This window comes from Eschrichtius robustus, chromosome 2, assembly GCF_028021215.1.
Source record: "Eschrichtius robustus isolate mEscRob2 chromosome 2, mEscRob2.pri, whole genome shotgun sequence".
Lineage (NCBI taxonomy): Eukaryota > Metazoa > Chordata > Mammalia > Artiodactyla > Eschrichtiidae > Eschrichtius > Eschrichtius robustus.
Genome location: NC_090825.1, coordinates 64,360,702 through 64,379,621, shown reverse-complemented (window position 1 = coordinate 64,379,621; position 18,920 = coordinate 64,360,702). Strand labels below are relative to the sequence as shown.

General features: G+C 32.5%; 1 protein-coding gene across 4 annotated transcripts in view; it reads left to right on the top strand.

Annotated features, from left to right (window-relative positions):
* The window catches only part of SSBP2 (single stranded DNA binding protein 2), a 294,633-nt gene that overhangs the window by 215,027 nt on the left and 60,686 nt on the right, over positions 1–18,920 (top strand). For all 4 annotated transcript variants that reach the window (XM_068533619.1, XM_068533613.1, XM_068533605.1 and 1 more), the window contains one exon: positions 10,975–11,034. In XM_068533619.1, coding sequence (XP_068389720.1) covers positions 10,975–11,034 — 60 coding nt within the window. The remainder of the gene's footprint in view (positions 1–10,974; positions 11,035–18,920) is intronic.

Sequence of the window (18,920 nt, the reverse complement as noted above, 5' to 3'; positions counted from 1 at the left end):
CTGACCATTGGACCCAACGAGGTGGTCACTGGTGACTTTGATAAGGCCCGTTTCCATGGAGTGATGGGGGTGACAGCCGCATAAAAGTAAATTCAAGATAAAGTAGGAAGAGAGAAATTGCAGACGAGTGTGTCCAACTCTTTCAAAGAGTTTCAAAGAGTTTTGCTGTAAAGGGAAAGTGAAGATGAGGCAGTAGCTGGAGAGAGAAGCTGGGGAGGTCAAAGAAATGCTGCTGGGAGTGAAGTGTTGGCTATTATAAACTGTTCATTCCTGCCGAGGGACAAAGAAAACTGCTCTGCTGGCACCTGTGGACAGAGAGTATAGGCAATTGCCAGGTGCCATCTATTATACCCAACAATCAGGTATAATCTTGAGTTTAAGACATAATGCCAAGGAATAGAGTAATCGGATATTCTTTGTACACAGTAGGATGCTTATCAAGAAAGGGTAAAATAGAGTTACTTACTAAGGATGCCTGCAAATGTGACTACTACCTGTTTTCTGTCATTTTTATATTCTATAAATAATCTGACATTACAAATACCTTTGACATCAGTAATATTTTCTCCACTCAAATTTGTCTTAGTTTTATTCTGTACATTTATTCTGTACCTATTTAAGACACGTGGTTCAAAATGCATCTTAATTGGAGATGGAGAAATAACTTCACTTTGTGCAATTTGAATTCTCTCATCTTGCTTATTTTTATACTTTTTAGCATTAGTCAAATTAGTAAGCTCTAGTTTCAAAACAGACTTTCTGGGGCATTAATAATTTCTGTTAAAATCTGTTCAGTAGAAAAGATTACTCTATACAGTTCAGACATGAATTGAGTAACTTTAGACTTCATTTTTGCAGGTGAGTAACCAAGTGAATATGAAGTGTAACATTTCATTTTAAAGAAAGTAAAAATATATATAATCTGCCACTTGTATCAGAGACCGAGCCCATAGGCAGGTTTCTTTAACAAATGTTATCGCTGCTTGTGAATTTGAAAAGACTACTGCTTTATCAGTAGAAACTTACCTAGCATATCAAGATACCAGAAGGGTACCAGAACAAAGTAGCTTTTTTTTTTTTTTTAACCTAATGGTACATTTAGGTAAATTAAAGTGCTTGTCTCCCACCCTCTCATCTAGAACAAGTTTATGTGGAAGCAAGAATATAAAATAGGGAAAAGGTTGGGGAAGAGGGGAATGTTTTTGCATTCTTCAATGAAAAACTGAGTCGTTTTTAAAAATTACTGTTTTTGCTTCTTTTTTTATTGAGTTAGCCCAATACTTTTCCTCAGTTATAAACCTCACATATTGATTTTCATACCCATAGTGGGTTACTTGTAATGTGGGTTGATCTGTCCTTGTGACTTTAGTCAGGGATGGGAGGCAGCACAGAGCGAGATTCAACTTACGCAGGACTCCAGCTACGTGTCCCACAGACACCACAAAAAAATAAAAGGGTCTGTGTGTATTTGTGAATATAAATTGATCTAAAACAAATCATTAAAGTTTTTCATAGAATGTTATTCAAACTTCTGTAGTTGATTAGACCAGAAGGCAGCATAGTTCCCCTTCACAATCCACAAGTCCATTGCCACAAGCCAGTATCTGATATATGGTAATGAAGACTTGAGAAATAGTCTCATCTTTTTGCAAAGGCCCATAATAGAAATGAGCAATTTTAATGCTTAGACTAAATCCATATCAGAAGAATCAACCTGCTTATAACTCTGTGCTGAATTGGATTAGCCTTGCCAAAACAACATCTAGGAAACCTGATCTGTTCATACTTTACAGGTATTTGATATGCGTTATTTTAATTAAGTGTTGTTGATGATAGAATATCTAAGATGTATGGAAGTTAAACTACATATTTATGCTTATCAGCAGAATTGCCAGCACAAGTATGTCATTTTGTGAGCTAAATTAGTTTAATACTAGTTGGAATTAAAATGTGTTAATCAAGAGTGTCTTATCCACTGGGGTGTCAGTAATGTCTGATGGAGATTTTCCTGAAAAACAGAAAAGAAACTGAACAAATTAAGATATATGAATTGTAAAGTAACTTTAATGAAATTCATTTGATGTATAATTTATGCTTCATTACTTTTCTACAGAAAACTTATGAAGCATCTCATGGAATCATAAAAATAAAAAAATGTGAACAGTCTTACTATATGAACGATGGCAGAAATGAATGTACAAGTCACAACACTTTTTGTGATGCTTTTTTCAAAATAATATTCTCAATATTATTTATAATTGACAGCCATATGACTTCAACTCTTATCACAATTAAGGAAAAAAAGATTTACTTCTAAGTGAGATTTTGAATAGCAAAATAGAGAATAGAAATCTATATAGGAGAATCATGTAAAGAGAATTGGACTAACTAAAAAAATGGACCCAGAATGAATTAAAAGTAATGTTTAATTTTTAAAAGAATGTTTATGCTTGGGGTAAAATCTCATAGTGAACATATTTTTATTACCTTTACAGGACTATAAATAATTATAATCTTCCATATTTATCATTTTAAAAAAATTATGTTCAAGAGAAGTTTTTCCCTTGAAAGATTCTGTAATAATTTTTATGACACAGAATTGTGTATTATTCCCTGTGTGTGCCTAAAACAGTATGTGAAAAATATCAGAAGAAAGATTATATCTGTCTAAAGTCATATCTGCACAGGATCAAGAAAGGTAGATATTTGATCTTTATGTAATTAATATAATTACTAAAGATAACCCATATTTTTCCTAGCTGTTTATCACTTTGTGTCTTGTGTTTTTGCCTAAATGTTGATGGAAGCAAATTACTTTTTAGCAAATAACCATTTTTTCTTACAGATTTTTAGACTAAAGATGGTTATATGGTAAAGACAGTATGATATTACTCAAATGCTGAGCCTCTTCTTAATGGAAAGAAAATATGTAAGCCAAAACATGTTTCGGAGACCTGAGGGTTATAGCTCTTTGAATGTATTTAAATCTAAGAAGACCAGGGTCTCATGTGTACACCTGGCACTATATTAGACAAACAGTTGAAATGCCCTGCTATATGGAATTAGTGGCAGCTCTCATGGCTGGCCTCTGCTTTAGAAAAAAATGAGGAAGTTATCATACTTTTTTTTCCTCCAAATCATACATAAATTAACCTGACATACTTCTATACCAAAAAGTGGTTATTAAATACTGTTACTTTGTAAAACTGCCTAAGAATCACTATTTTCAACCCGGATGCCCAGAAATAGAGAAACCTGAAAGCAGTAGGAGAGAGTACAAGACCTTCTTAGTCATCTAAATCATAAATTCTCTTATATGTTCTTGATGTAGATATTGTAATTATAACTCAGTATCATCTTGGGATCTCCAACACTTTGTTCTTTACCTACTTTTATTAGGTCCTCTAGAACAGGGGTCCCCAACCCCCAGGGAACTGGGCCGCACAGCAGGAGGTGAGCAGCGGGTGAGCGAGCGAAGCTTCATCTGTATTTACAGCCGCTCCCCATCGCTCTCATTACCACCTGAGCTCCGCCCCCTGTCAGATCAGCAGTGGCATTAGATTCTCATAGGAGTGTGAACCCTACTGTGAACTGCACATGCGAGGGATCTAGGTTGCATGCTCCTTATGAGAATCTAATGCCTGATGATCTGAGGTGGAGCTGAGGTGGTGATGCTAGTGCAGGGGAGTGGCTGCAAATACAGATTATCATAAGCAGAGAGGTTTGACTGCACAGAGACCATAATAAATCAATTGCTTGCAGACTCATATCAAAACCCCATCAGTGAGTGGCAAGTGAAAACAAGCTCAGGGCTCCCACTGATTCTGCATTATGGTGAGTTGTATAATTATTTCATTATATATTACAATGTAATAATAATAGAAATAAAGTGCACAGTAAATGTAATGCACTTGAATCATCCCGAAACCATCCCTCTACCCCTCCAACTCCCCCCACCCCCCAGTCTGTGGAAAAATTGTCTTCCACGAAACTGGTCCCTGGTGCCAAAAAGGTTGGAGACCGCTGCTCTAGAAGACATAATTTATCCTATATAAGCAAGCTGAATTTTCCCCTCTATACATATAAGCATTTTCTCATTAGACAACCAGATACACTATGCCAGTACTGTGCCTTACCCTTTGCAATATCAATAGATACTACCTATTTTTAACAAGACACATAAATTGGCCAGGTGAGATTTTATACAAGAGAACCAAACTTTATTACACCTTCTGATGGTTTTTAGAGTCTTCCATCAATGTTGTTCACTCACTCAATCAATGACCCAGCTATGGAAACAGCCAAGTATTTATTGAATGCGACTCTGTACATTCTCTCTTAGAATGTGCTAACTGCTTCCTTCCCTTCCTCCTGAACCTCATTACAAGTTGTCACATTATCATGAGCAGCTTGATTACAATGATAATACTCTTCTAATAATACCACATCCATGTAGCACCATTCCTAACCCATCTTCTATTCCCTTCCAGTATTTGACTTAAAAACAAAAATAAATGAACTAAAGACAACATATATTATCAAAACTCTACCAAAAATATTCAAGAAGAGAGAGATAGAGCTTACTAAATTGATTTTACATTTCAGTTGTTGAATTTCTTTTCATCTGGTGAATAAGAGCACATGCTAATTAGTGCTTTATGTGCAAATTAACTTGATTACCTGAAATACCACTGTCTTTTCAGCTTTTCATGGTTGAGTGGTAACAAAGGTAAAGAATTCTACATTAAGTGAATGGTTGCAAGGTTGCTGGGGGTGCCTAGGAGGAAATGCCAAGTCAGGCAATTTATTTATGGTCAGTTAGTCATAAGAATGAAGTATGTGTACCTGCCTTTATTCTTTAAAGTTATTACTATAGTCGGATGTTACATAGCTCTAAGAAAACTAAAGTGGCAGTTAAGGAATTTGGTCTTTGGTTTTCTTTTACATAAAATTAGGAGGTTGACCTAGTTAACTCTAAAAACTTTTTGCTGTAAAATGTGTCAAAAAGGTATATTGGAATAAAATTCTATAAGTCAGATTTTATTATAATTGTATAATACAGAACTTGTAAAACTTTACTTGAGTAGTTTTGTGAAGTCATTTTTTTAAGTGTGTATTTATTTTTTAGATTGTAAGTTCATGTTTTCTCAAACTTGGTAATTGTGTATTTCTATGTCATTTAAAAACTACTATTTTTTCAAAAATAGAAGCAAATTTCACATGAATAGTTTTGTACTCGAAAAAGTTCAGTTACTTTAAATTGTAGAACATATCTCAGACTTCTAAATTTTCAGAATTGTAAACTGTCCTAAATGTTACATTTGTTCATTCTAAAGAACTTAGTATTATTCTTTTCATCATTGATTTGTTCTAAATTGTGCTCATAAAATAAAATGTAGTATATAGAAAATGCTTAAGTATAAAATTGGCATTTTAAAGAAGATTTTACTTTTTAGTGATTTTAAATTTTCTTTATTATCAACCTGCTCTTAAAGACCAAGATTTAAAGAGTTTCTAAAGCCATGTTGAAATATTTAAAATAAGATATAGGGTGATTTATACACTGCTACCATCAATTTTAAGGATTCTTAGAAATATCAGTTTTATTTTATGGATTGATTACCGTGGCATTAAGGTACTTGCTCTGATCTGGTTTCATGTCCTTTCCTCTGAAGTGGGTTCCCTTCATATCAAGGCACACATTACACTGCAGTGTGCTGAATCCTCTATGAGAATAGTGTGAACAAAGTGCTTAGGAAATGGAGGGAAAGGAGCCTATAGAGATTCCTTAAAGAGGAAGTGACATTCCAGCCCCTGGAGGATTAGTAGATGTTTACTTGGCATAGAAAGGAGAATACTGAGTTATCTCAAGAAAAACTGTGGTATTGATAAATCATATTTATGCTTTCTGGAAACTAATTAAAATGTTAGAAAATATTAGTAAAGTTAACATTTGAGCAATGTGTCATTTAAGATGTACAGTTTGATCATATATATATGTGAAAAGAAGTTAGGGCTTTAAATGGTTCTTATCACCTGTAATTTCAGAATGGGTAAATTATTTATAAAATAATTCCTTTGGTGGGGTCTGGGATCTTTGGAGAAGGAGAGATGAGAAAGAACTTGTTCCTTCTAAATCTTAGAGAATTGAGATAAAGCACTAACAGTTTATGAAGATGAAATAAGAAGAGGCAGACTACTACTTTCCACTAGCAGAAATGGCAAAGAATAAAGGAAAATCTCTTTTAGGAAAGCAGAAGTTTAATATTTCATGAATAATTCTTGATATAATGGAAAATAATAATCCTTTAAGACTGAATGATGTTCATTCTGAAATAAATTATGATTCTAAATGGGTGTGATTTTTTCTCTAAAAGACTACTTGGAGGAAATGGGCTGGACATTTAGTTTATATTTCTATTAGAGTTTTTTTCCTTTCATTTAGTCATCAAATATTTATTGATTTTCTGGCTTTGTATACATTTTTATTGCTTGCACTTTGGTTTATCCCATTCATTCTAAGTAGATAACTGAAACATGTAGAAATGAGAATTTATGCCTATAAATGTATTTCCATATGTCAGGGTACTAACTGTGCTACTCAGTTTATCTTGTGTATTATAAAGAACCTTTGTCCACGAGTTTTGCCTGATTTGGAGAACTTTTTTAAAAGCCTAGCCTTGATTTTTAGTCATTCATAACACTACATGTTCTGTCAAGTAGGGATGATGTAATATGACTTCTGAGGGAAGCCACCAGATTGAAATATTATTTTCTTTGGGTTTTCATTGATATTTGCCATTTGGTGAAGAGAACGTTTTATTTCTTCCAGATTAGTGGACTGTAGAAAATAGTTTTTCCAGAACATTTTTTCTCCTATTAATTACAAGACTGTGAACCTTGAAAAATCCTAAGCAGAGGGCAGTGATCTTCATCTGCTTTGTTCACTGATATGTCCCACCATCTAGAACAGTGCCTTTGTGTGTGTTTAATAAATATTTGTTGAATGAACAAATCTCTAGCATACCTTTTAATCAATAAGTGCAGCTTTTTTATTCTCTCTATTGGCCTTTGATCTGAACAAAGGGCATCATTGTTTGTTGGAGTATTTTTTTTCTTTACCTAGGTTTTTCTTTTTCTCTGGAAAGCATGGGAATAAGCTTCTCTAGCTCCTTGATAAAGATAGCTTGTGCCTTAGGAGCATAGACTGATATCACCCACACACACTTCAAATATTTATAGCTATTTACAGTATGCTAATCTTTATACTTGCTGGAAATAATTAACATGGAATCATGGGAGTTTTATTTTTTTTTTTTAAAGAATCAAGTATTATTCTTTATTATACTAACTGACCACTATGTGGATGCAGATTCAAAATTAGGAAATAATACAAATTAGTATAAACTATATTTTAAAAGGCCTTTTATGAAATATTAAAAATTAAGAAGTAAAAATATTCCAAGTAACTGGAAATTGTATATCTTGATTTGAAGAGTTAAACTACCTATTCTACTAGCATTAATTTTTTTTTTTTTTCACTCACACACACAGTGTATTTTATTTTTGCAAGAGATAAATAAACTGACACCAAGCATTGTAAATGGATGACCACAACAAAAGCGACAATGATTGCAATTACCAAACACGAAACACACTCATACTATGTCATAATATTAACATTCAGTATCATGGGGATTTTAAATTATTATTTCCCAAGAGACTTCTGAGATCATCTTGTCCAACTCTCTCATTTTAAGGTTGGGAAAACTAAAGCCCTGAACGGTTTTTAATTTAGGGTCCCTCTGCTAATTAGTGGTGGTGCAAAAACTAGAATCCAGGCCTTTGACTCCCAGTCAAAGGTTTTCCATACACATTATAAATAACTTTTTAGCCCATTTTTCAAGGGGAAGGCTTTTTCCATTTAAAATATTGATTCATCATTCTGACACCCTCAAGCACATATTTTGATGCCCAAACTATTAAAAAATTTTCCCCAAATATTAAGAGTAAGCATACTTTCATAGCTAAGGGCTCTTTTGAGGAACCTGTTCTTCCCAGGTTATCAACGCAGAGAGTACTGAAGGTCTGTCGATAGATGTACTTTATAATATCAGTAGGTATACTTTATAATATCAGTAGGTAATCTCTTAGATTAGCATTTTTACCATAAAAGAATTTAAACTTGTTTTAATACCTTAAATTATATTTGAAAGCAAATTGACTTCTGAATAGTGAAATACAGAATATTAGTAGAATATTCTCAGTTGCTGACATGAAAACTCTTTTGGGTTCTGTTGCTGTGTCTGTACCTCAACAAGTAGGCAGTTGAGGACCTAGGTGGTTAACCAGATATCTTAAGAATCAATCTGAATATTAAGAGCTTATAACAGCACTAATTTGATATTAAAATGCTTTAACCATAATAATGTTTATATTTTAGGGGAAAGTAGTGGTTTTTTATCTAAACTAACTAGATTTTTGTTGTTTTTTGCTTTAATTGTATAGCTATAGATTGAAAAATGGAAGTGGTTTTCTTTCGTTTTTTTTTTTTGGCTAAAAAAAATTTGAACTTCTGGAGGAGGGCATACAAGAGGAAATAAATTAAAAAGAGACTCTTTTCGCTCTCGCAATCTTATTCCATAGGGGACTACAGGTTCACAACTACCACATGCACTGCCTCTCCCTCAGTAATCCCTTGATGGGGCCTCATGGTCAGATAGGAGAGTACAACAGTCCTGTTAAAATACATTTATTCACAATGCCATTGATCAGAGAAAAATTTTCTCTTTTCAAATAGTCCATTTATATTAATACTATAACATTATTTTACATTCAGAGGAACGTACAAATCTCAAATGCTCTGTTTCAAATAAGGTACATTTCAAGGTTATCAGTATTTAGTAGTGTTTTAACAATTTCTACCTTGTATTCCATTTTGAAGTGATTTTATTATAGACAGGAACTATTAGTAACCTATTTTTATTTCTCCATGTCTCAAACCTTAAATTGATATTGTACTTGGGCTTAGTGACTATGTCATAAAACATCACTTTGTGAAACAAAGGCAACCATTCCAAAATCAATGACACGATATTTAATTATTAAATTTTTTAAGTGAGTCCAGAATTTATAAGACAGTTTCATAAATGAAATTAGGTGGTTAGAAAAGTAGCAGAGGGAGTGTGAATATTGGGATGAGCTTCCAGTTGACAGTATAGTTAACTAATTAATCCAATTTAGAGTAGAGCTTCAGAAATGATGAGAGTCAACTTTAATCAAATATGTGAAAACTAAACATTTTTTAAATGTTTAAACTGGAAAATCCACTTAAGTTTTATCAGCTGGAGGTGACACTATTACCTGAATAATCTACTGTTTCTGTCCATTTAAAATGATCTCCTAGGAATATGTTAACATATAACAACACAGTAAGTAAAAACTCAAACTGCTTAATTCTAAAGTTCTTCTTGTTGGTTTGTCAGACCCTCCAAAAGATATTATAGAAAAGTCTATACCACATAAATTTGCTAGAATTTTATTTTTCAGCTGCTGCTTTTAAAATAGCCCTAGAACTGCAGGCCTAATTTCTAAAAATATTTTTAGAAAATTCATTATAAATGTGGAATTTAATTATGTAAAGTACTGTAGATTTGGCTTGCCCAATCCTTTGGTAAATTGATTCTTAATTTATATTAATTCATTCTTAATATTTTACTTAATATTCAACCCTTTAGAGTTGATAATTTGCTTATATTACATGTAATTATGTATTATAATTAAATAAAATTATATTTTTCTATAAAAATGGAATTTTGAATAATTTTAGGAATAAACTTAAAAAAAAAAACTGTGCCCAAATCTGAGTGATCAAAAATATTCTCCTTCCACTCATCATTGGACAATCACTGAAATGATACTTTTAGCATATTTTTCAGACAGTTTCGGGACTGACAGAATCAGTACATCTTAGCAGCCTCTGATTCATCTAACAAGATAAATTGACTTGAGTTTTAATATAAGGCCATTTTTTTCTTCTGTTAAAAGTACACACCTCATAACATATACATACTACTACATATAAAATAGATAAACAACCAGGACTTGCTGTATAGCACAGGGAACTATATTTAATATCTTGTAATAACCTATCATGGAAAATAATATGAAAAAGAATATATATATGTGTCTATATTTATATGTATATATTTGTCTGTGTGTGTATATGTATATATATAATGGAATCACTTTGCTGTACACCTAAAACTAATGCAACATTGTTAATTAACTATACTTCAATAAAAAAATGGTTATTAAAAAAAGTACACACCTCATAGTCTGCTAGGCTCAAAATATGCAAAGCAATTTCAATTTTAAAATTTATAATCGATTTTGAATTATAAAAAACCCTTAATGAAAGAAAGCCAAAGCTCTCCTAACCACAAATGTCCCTTGGAAAAGAAATTTCTTTACCATTTTAAATGGAGCTACAAAAGAAAAGATGAAGAAATTTGGCAACTTTAAAATTATTAGAGGAAAATTATAACCGAATTGGGTAATTCAGTCAAAATTATTAGAGGAAAATGATAACTGAATTGAGTAATTCAGAATCCAGTTTGTATAAAAATGTAGCCAGTGATCCTCTTCCTGAAGTCTTGACTAAGATTCAATTGCCTAAATTTCTTAGTCTTACTTTTTGCCAATTAGATAGCATTAAAAAATTTTTTTTGCTACAGTTACTTTAGTCATCTTCGATTTTTTAATGATTTCTTTGGAAATTTTTCCAGATATTCTACAAAATAAAAAATAGGATGGTAATTTTTCTTAAAAGCTTTTATTTTACTGAAATCAGCCACATAAGTAAATTTGATTTATGTTTTGTATAATTCGAAAATTTTTTAAAGCAGTTTATTTTCAGATCTGTATTTTACATTGTTTTTTTGTTTTGTTTATTTGTTTGTTTTACTTCAATAGCCTTTTATGTCACCTCGGTACCCTGGAGGTCCAAGGCCCCCACTGAGGATACCTAACCAGGTAAGATTTGTGTGTGCTATTTAAGTTTGGTGGTTTTTTGTTGTGTTTTTTTTTAAGAGTCAATAAAGATCTTGAAAATGTCACATATATTTCTTTCCTATAAAAATATTAAATTATTCTTCATCCCATTTTATGCTACTTCTAGTGATGTATAACCTACATTAAGGGTTGGCAAACTATAGCCCATAGTTTGGCTGACTTTTTGTGAATAAAATTTTATTGGAACACTGCCACATTCATTCATTTATGTATTGTCTATGGCTTCTTTTACACTGCAGTAGCAGATCTGAGTGATCATGATGGAGACCATAGGTGGCCTGCAACCCTAAAATATTTACTGTCTAGATCTTAACAGAAAAAAGTTTGCTGACCCTTGGAGTCTGCCATATACTTTGAACCTACCTTTCAAAATATATATAATTTTGGTAAATGCAGATTATACTGCAAAGGATGGCAATAAAATTTTCTACGAACATACTTAAGCTTATTTTTATATAGTTACAATAACATGGCTGTAACTTAGCAATTTTGCCCAATTATACTGGCATATCAAGCATATAATTAGCTGCTTCTAGAAGGGTTAGATCTATTAATAGTTAACAATAGATCATCCAACTATCTTTACCTACAAGAGCTCTGCGATTTCATAGACTTTCATCCTCAGATAGTTTATCAATAACATAAATATTTATTTGCTAAAGAGAATAAAGCACAGTTTTTACTTGCAGGTAGCTTATAGTTTAGGTTTAGAATAGAGACAACATGCATGTGTGTGTGTGTGTATGTATATATATATATATATATATATATATGTAACACAAGAAGAAATTAAATGCTTAACCATATGGAATATTAATGTCAAGATGATTGTTTTGTCACTTTCTTTGTTTTTGTATACATCATTTTCCCAGATTTAAAGTAAACCCTGGTTTATTATTATTTTTATCACAATAAAATCTTTTTCATTTTTCAAAAATTTCCACTTCCTTCCTGACCAAAAAATGGAACAAGAAAGCTGTGCTTACTTTGATAGCACATTTGATAGAAATGGAGTTTTCCTTCTCCTCTCCTAACTCTTACTGAAATTATGCAGTGTCCTTGAAGTGTCCCAGTTGCTGGTGTTCTCTGCTTCTAATGCACAGCAAAGAGTGCCAGCACCCACATTCACCCCCAGGGGAGAACTCTAAGCAGGCAGCAGTGCTGGGTCATCTCATGGTTACAGGGCTAGAAGTCCTCACATTAGCAGCTGGAGGAGTGTTCTCCTTCACACTGAAAATGCATTCAGTACATAGGGCCAGGGAAACATGGCATGAAATAGGAAAAAGAAGTGCACGGATGCCAAGTGTTTCAACATATGGGAGTTTTATTTTCTCTGTGGGTGAACCTATATGTATTGACAGTCAGATCTACTTATAGGTGCCTGAGTCTTTTAAATTTCCTTTTCTAAGGACAGAAAGTTGTATCTTTCATTGCAGTCTTCATGGTGTTTCAGACATCCCATTCATAGCTTTATGTATTTCGTAGATATAAGAGGTGTGTGAAAATCTCCATTAGGGAAATGTGAATTTCTTGTACAAGCATGTGAGAATTTTTCTGATTCCATTTATTGCATATGAATAATGAAAATCTCATGGAGTTATTGGAATTGCATCCATTTGACATTGTTGAAATACCTGCTATGTATAAGATACTGAGTTCCACACCTAAAGAAACTGACAAAATGAAAGACACTTTTAGGAAGAATGGGTTAGTGGTAGAAATGTGGAGTTGTAAATCTAGGTTGTTTGAAATTTTTTTTAAGAACAACAACCTTTGGATTTTTAAAAGAGGCAATTAAAAAGTTAAAGGTAATAAAGAGTTATGATACAAGTTCTTTTTCCTCAAGACTTTTAAACAGTCTTTACCTAAGTATATTTTAAAACAATTGTACTCTTCTATGAGTGGCCCTTTTTTGCCCCCCTCCCCATATATAGTTAAGCTTCATTAATCCAAACATCTGTCTTTCAAATTTATAATAATTTACATTTATACTATTTTTTAAAGAATTTTGAGCAAACTGTTAAACATTTCCTAAAACAATGTTTACACTATTAACTATTTAGTAGCATGACCTTTTCAAACAACAAAACATTTCTTCAATTTCATTATGTAGTCATTAAAGTAGAATTGGCAAAGCTATTTTTGTGATTAATTGGAATGATGTATATAAAAACAAATGTTAAATTTTTTATTTAGTCTATTTAAAATGATCATAAACTAATAAAAATTTTCTTTTATTGGTATATTGTATCTAAGAAAATAAAAAGTACGCTATTAACTTCTTCAGTGGTGTTGACTAGTCATTTTGAATATGTAAAAGACAATCTTTTAATAAACAGCTTCTCTAGAATTTATAATTACTAATGATTAGACTGTAATTTTTAAGTACTTCTGAGATGGTTTTCATGGGTCTGAACTAAATCCACAATGGCTTACTTATACTGTTTATATATTTATGGACTGGGTATTTGGAACATGGTATCAAATCACTATGCCCAAAAAATGCAAGAAAAGGTAATAGTATCTAAAATTATGAAAGCAAAGTAAAATTACAAAAATCTGCAATGTTGCAAAGAATAAATATCTATGAGAGAACACATGAAACATAGAAATTACACCGGAATTGGTTCAACTGTCAGAATAGGTTGGTGGTGTTGAAGTATCCATAACCTGGAGGTCTTTATCCTTCTCATAGATAAAATGTTTAATCTGAAAAATTCACAGTGTTCATTCAACACTATGCTAAGAAAACCAAGACAGCCGGAAATATAGACACTGTTAATGAGTGACACCAAGAATAAACTATTGATTTGTTGACCCTATAGAATTGGAATTTCTCACCATTCCTGAAACTCTATAAACAGGTGTGTGAATTCAGGTAACATAGTGAATGCTGTTGACCATTTTATATTCTAAAGCTGATTTTGACATTCTAAAAGCACACTGCATCTGACCATTCTACTGAAAGTCTCAAAGATATTTGTCCAATAATAGATGAATGAGTGGTTAAATAAATTATAGTATATCCAAATGGTGAAATAGTATGCAACTATTAAAAGGTATGTTATAGGATTAAATTTATTGATATGACAGAATGTTTACGATCTATTACCAAATGTAAAAAAGGCACAAACCTGTGTGGTATGTCACCTTTACCATATATCACTGTACAAACTCAGCTCCTCCACTCCACACCCCCCCCAACATGCACGCACACGCACACACACACACACCCCAAAAAGACTGTAAGGGACTTATCCTTTATTTCTGGATGATAGGATTATGAGTGATTTCTTTTTTTATTTCTGTATGTTTAAAGTTTGCATTGAACAGGAATTTTATTTGTGACCAGATAAAGATATTATTAGTTAATTATATATGTAAATGAAAGTACAGATATTTTATTCTTCTGGTTATTCAGTATATGAGATTATTCTTTGTTAATACTGAATGTATAGTTCTTACTATACATGATAAAATGAAAAACATAATGGATGTTAAGGATAGGCAAATCTTGAGAAGACTATCCTTCACTTTTCAGATAGGGAAAAATCAGCAAGCATTTGAGCAGAAAAAAAAAAAACAAACAGGTTGTTGGGACATTTACTCATATACTGAAAATAAATGTACTGTATCCCCCCGTATAACCAAGGTACCTATATTTTAAACATACTACACTTACTCTTCCTTACATGTTCTGTTTTTCAGAATAAATGCTATTTAACATGTCCTTTCCCAGTAATTTTGTCTTTGTAAAGTATTTCATAAGTAGAATTTGAATTTATTTAATGATATCAATGTGAAAACATAAGAGAAGGACTTCAGCTGCATAAAGAGAATTAAATTCTACATTGAGTAAATGATAGGAGTCTTGTAGCTGAAATCGTAAAGAAGAAGACTGTAGTAAATCTCTATTGTGTTAATTACACTGTTAAAGTATTTAAATTATTATTTGAAATTCAGTGAAACACAATGAAAAATATATTATTTTCTTTTGACTTTGAATTATGACCATGTCCTGGGATATATGTCTTTTCCAATTATTTTCTACCTTTGTAGGACAAAGGAAATTAACAAATTCAAAATCTCTGGCAAAGAAGAAATTCATTCTCCTTCCCAAACCAAGAAAAGTTTACATAGTGAACACTGTGCTATCTTACTCAATTTAAGTTAGCAGTATATCGGGCTTTTTGGTACAATGTTTACTTCTTTTGCCAAACTGCATCTCATTATTTTACAGCCATTTTGTCACAGATATTCCCTTTTTGGACATAAGCCAATACCAAAAAAATGCGTTGCCATATATATGATTGGAAAGTTCATAGGGCTGTACAAAAATCACTCTCAGAAATAGTCATTCAACAAAAATTTGTTGAGGTTTACTATGTGCGAGGCACCATTCTCCATGTGGGATACATCAGAAAACAAACTAAGAGAATCCCTCTCTCATGGAACTGGCGTTCTAATGCAGCAGCGCCCAACAACTTTCTGGGAAGAGAGAAACGTTCCATATCTGCACTGTCATATGCAGTAGCTCTGGTACTTTGAGCACCTTTGAGCACTTGAAATGTGGCTAGTGTGACTGAGGAATCGAATTTTTAACTTTATTCATTTTAATTTAAATAACCACATGTGGCAAAGGGCTACTATATTGGACAGTGCAGTTACAGTGGTTGAGATAACAGAAAAAAGAAAAATAAATAAGTAAATATATATGTCAAATGGTGAGTTGTAATTTGGAGACAAATATCTTTCCACACTGAATGTCACATTTCTGAATTTTAATATCTTTTCTACTGATATTGCCTTTTTACAGGAAAAAAAAATGACAGTGGTATTGTTAGCAGGACCTCAATGTGTCAAGCATCTTAGATCCAAATGCCAGCAAAGCCCAGCAATGTATGACTTTGAGCAAGTCACTTAACCTTCCTGGGCCTTGCTTTTCTTACAGGTAAAATGAGAGAGGACTCCTGTATTTCTAAAATCCCTTCTAGTTCCAAAATTTCATAATTATTTCGTTCTACTTCATTTCATGTAATTGAGGGGGCCCATTAAAAAAAATTGGTAGGTCAAAATTGTTAACTGAATTATATCATAAAGGCATAGATAAATTCACTATTTTTTAATCATCATTGAGTGTTTAGTCTCTGTGAGTAGATTATATACATATAATGGTATTCAAGGAAATACATACCAGAATCTTAAGATCCTAGAGGGGCTCACCATTGGAATCATATGATGAATCTTCTGTAAACTAAATGATTTTTTCTGCAGCAAGAAACTCCTTCGTTGAATTATTAATTAGTTTAAAATACTTAATAATATTTTATGTTATTTCATTTATTTTAAATCCTAGGATTTAAGGCTTATCTTTTAGAACTTTCGGAATATGTTGATCTGATTTGAAGTCCTGGCTCTACTACTTACAGATAGTATAACCATGGACAAATTAACAAACTTACTTCTGTATTAAATCTCAGTTTCTCATCATCAGAAAGGATTTATAATAACAACCTCGTAGGATTGTTGTAAGCATTGAGGGAAATAAATATAAAATGCTTAGCACAATTCCTGGCACAGATGTACTGACTCACAAGTATATATTTTTGTTGATATTATGTTTGTTATTATTAAGCATTCTCATCATTAGTGTCAATTTCCCTGTCAGAATGAAGATCTTTTATAGACAAAAAATGTGTGCCAAAATTTGTGACTAGTTAAACAATTATCAATGGAATACATTTAACTTGTTGACAAATATGAGAATATATATTGACCCACAAGATGTATAAATCTGTTTATTTTTCCTGATATTAAAGGTTTAAAGAATCTATTGATTGTGCTCTTTTGATGCACAAAACCATCATCCGGTCATCCCGGGACTGATCAAAACGTTTTAAAAGTTAGAGATTTGACTTACCAAAAGACAAACACTGGCGACTAAAGAGTTAAATTTGGGTAAAGACACTCATTTTGAAAGACAACTTGACATTGATCAAGATTTCTATAGGATTATGCTATATTTTTAAGTGATAATAGCAGGAAGATTTGTCAATTGTTCTGATGTTCCAGGATAAACAAGAAAAAGTAAAATTTCGAAGAAAATGGTTTCCAGTGATAAAACATGGTGTCACCAATGAGATTTAGAAATTCACAATCAGAGTATAAAACTTGAACCACTTAGAGACTTTAAAAAGAGGAAGAACTTCAAACTCACAATTGAAGATAATGTTTAGTCATACATTTTCACTCCTCCTCCTAATTCACTTCTTTATAACTTTTGACACTGTTGACCATTTCTTTCTTCTGGAAACTCCCCCTCATGCATTCTGAAATGTTGGTCATGGTCCCCTGGCTAATATCATACCTGTTCAGTTTGTTTCCTTTCCTACCTCTTTTTGGTATTTTAAGAAAATTGTATCTTTGATTCTTTGACCTTTTTTCTCTCACTTCTTGAAATCTAGTCCATTCTTAAGATTTTATCACTGATGATTCCTAAAATTGTCCAGTGAAAACTCTTTGTTTTATTCCATCGATAAATATTTGTTACTCTGAGCCAAAAAGGCACAGATAGGTTTCACTGTCTGAACTTACAGTCTGTTGGGGATACAGAGAAGAAAGCAAGCCATGATCGTATATAAGTTCTATAAAAGTGAGGTATAAGAATCTAGCACCAACATTCGAATTATACGGGTCCCAGAAGAAGACAAAAAGAAAGGGACTGAGAAAATATTTGAAGAGATAATAGTTGAAAACTTTCTTAATATGGGTAAGGAAATAGTTAATCAAGTCCAGGAAGTACAGAGAGTCCCATACAGGATAAATCCAAGGAGAAACACGCCAAGACACATATTAATCAAACTATCATAAATTAAATACAATGAAAAAATATTAAAAGCAGCAAGGGAAAAACAACAAATAACACACAAGGGAATCCCCATAAGGTTAACAGTTGATCTTTCAGCAGAAACTCTGCAAGCCAGAAGGGAATGGCAGGACATATTTAAAGTGATGAAGGAGAAAAACCTACAACCAAGATTACTCTACCCAGCAAGGATCTCATTCAGATTTGATGGAGAAATTAAAACCTTTACAGACAAGCAAAAGCTAAGAGAATTCAGCACCACCAAACCCACTTTACAACAAATGCTAAAAGAACTTCTCTAGGCAGGAAACACAAGAGAAGGAAAAGACCTACAATAACAACCCCAAAACAATTAAGAAAATGGTAATAGGAACATACATATCGATAATTACCTTGAATGTAAATGGATTAAATGCTCCAACCAAAAGACATAGACTTGCTGAATGGATACAAAAACAAGACCCGTATATATGCTGTCTACAAGAGACCCACTTCAGACCTAGGGACACATACAGACTGAAAGTGAGGGGATGGAAAAAGATATTCCATGCACATGGAAATCAAAAGAAAGCTGGAATAGCAATTCTCATATCAGACAAAATAGACTTTAAAACAAAGACTATTACAGGAGACAAAGAAGGACACTACGTAATCATCAAGGGATCGATCCAAGAAGAAGATATAACAATCGTAAATATTTATGCACCCAACATAGGAGCACCTCAATACATAAGGCAAATGCTAACAGCCATAAAAGGGGAAATCGACAGTAACACAATCATAGTAGGGGACTTTAACACCCCACTTTCACGAATGGACAGATCATCCAAAATGAAAATAAATAAGGAAACACAAGCTTTAAATGATACATTAAACAAGATGGACTTAATTGATATAAATTTATAGGACATTCCATCCAAAAACAACAGAATATACATTCTTCTCAAGTGTTCATGGAACATTCTCCAGGATAGATCATATC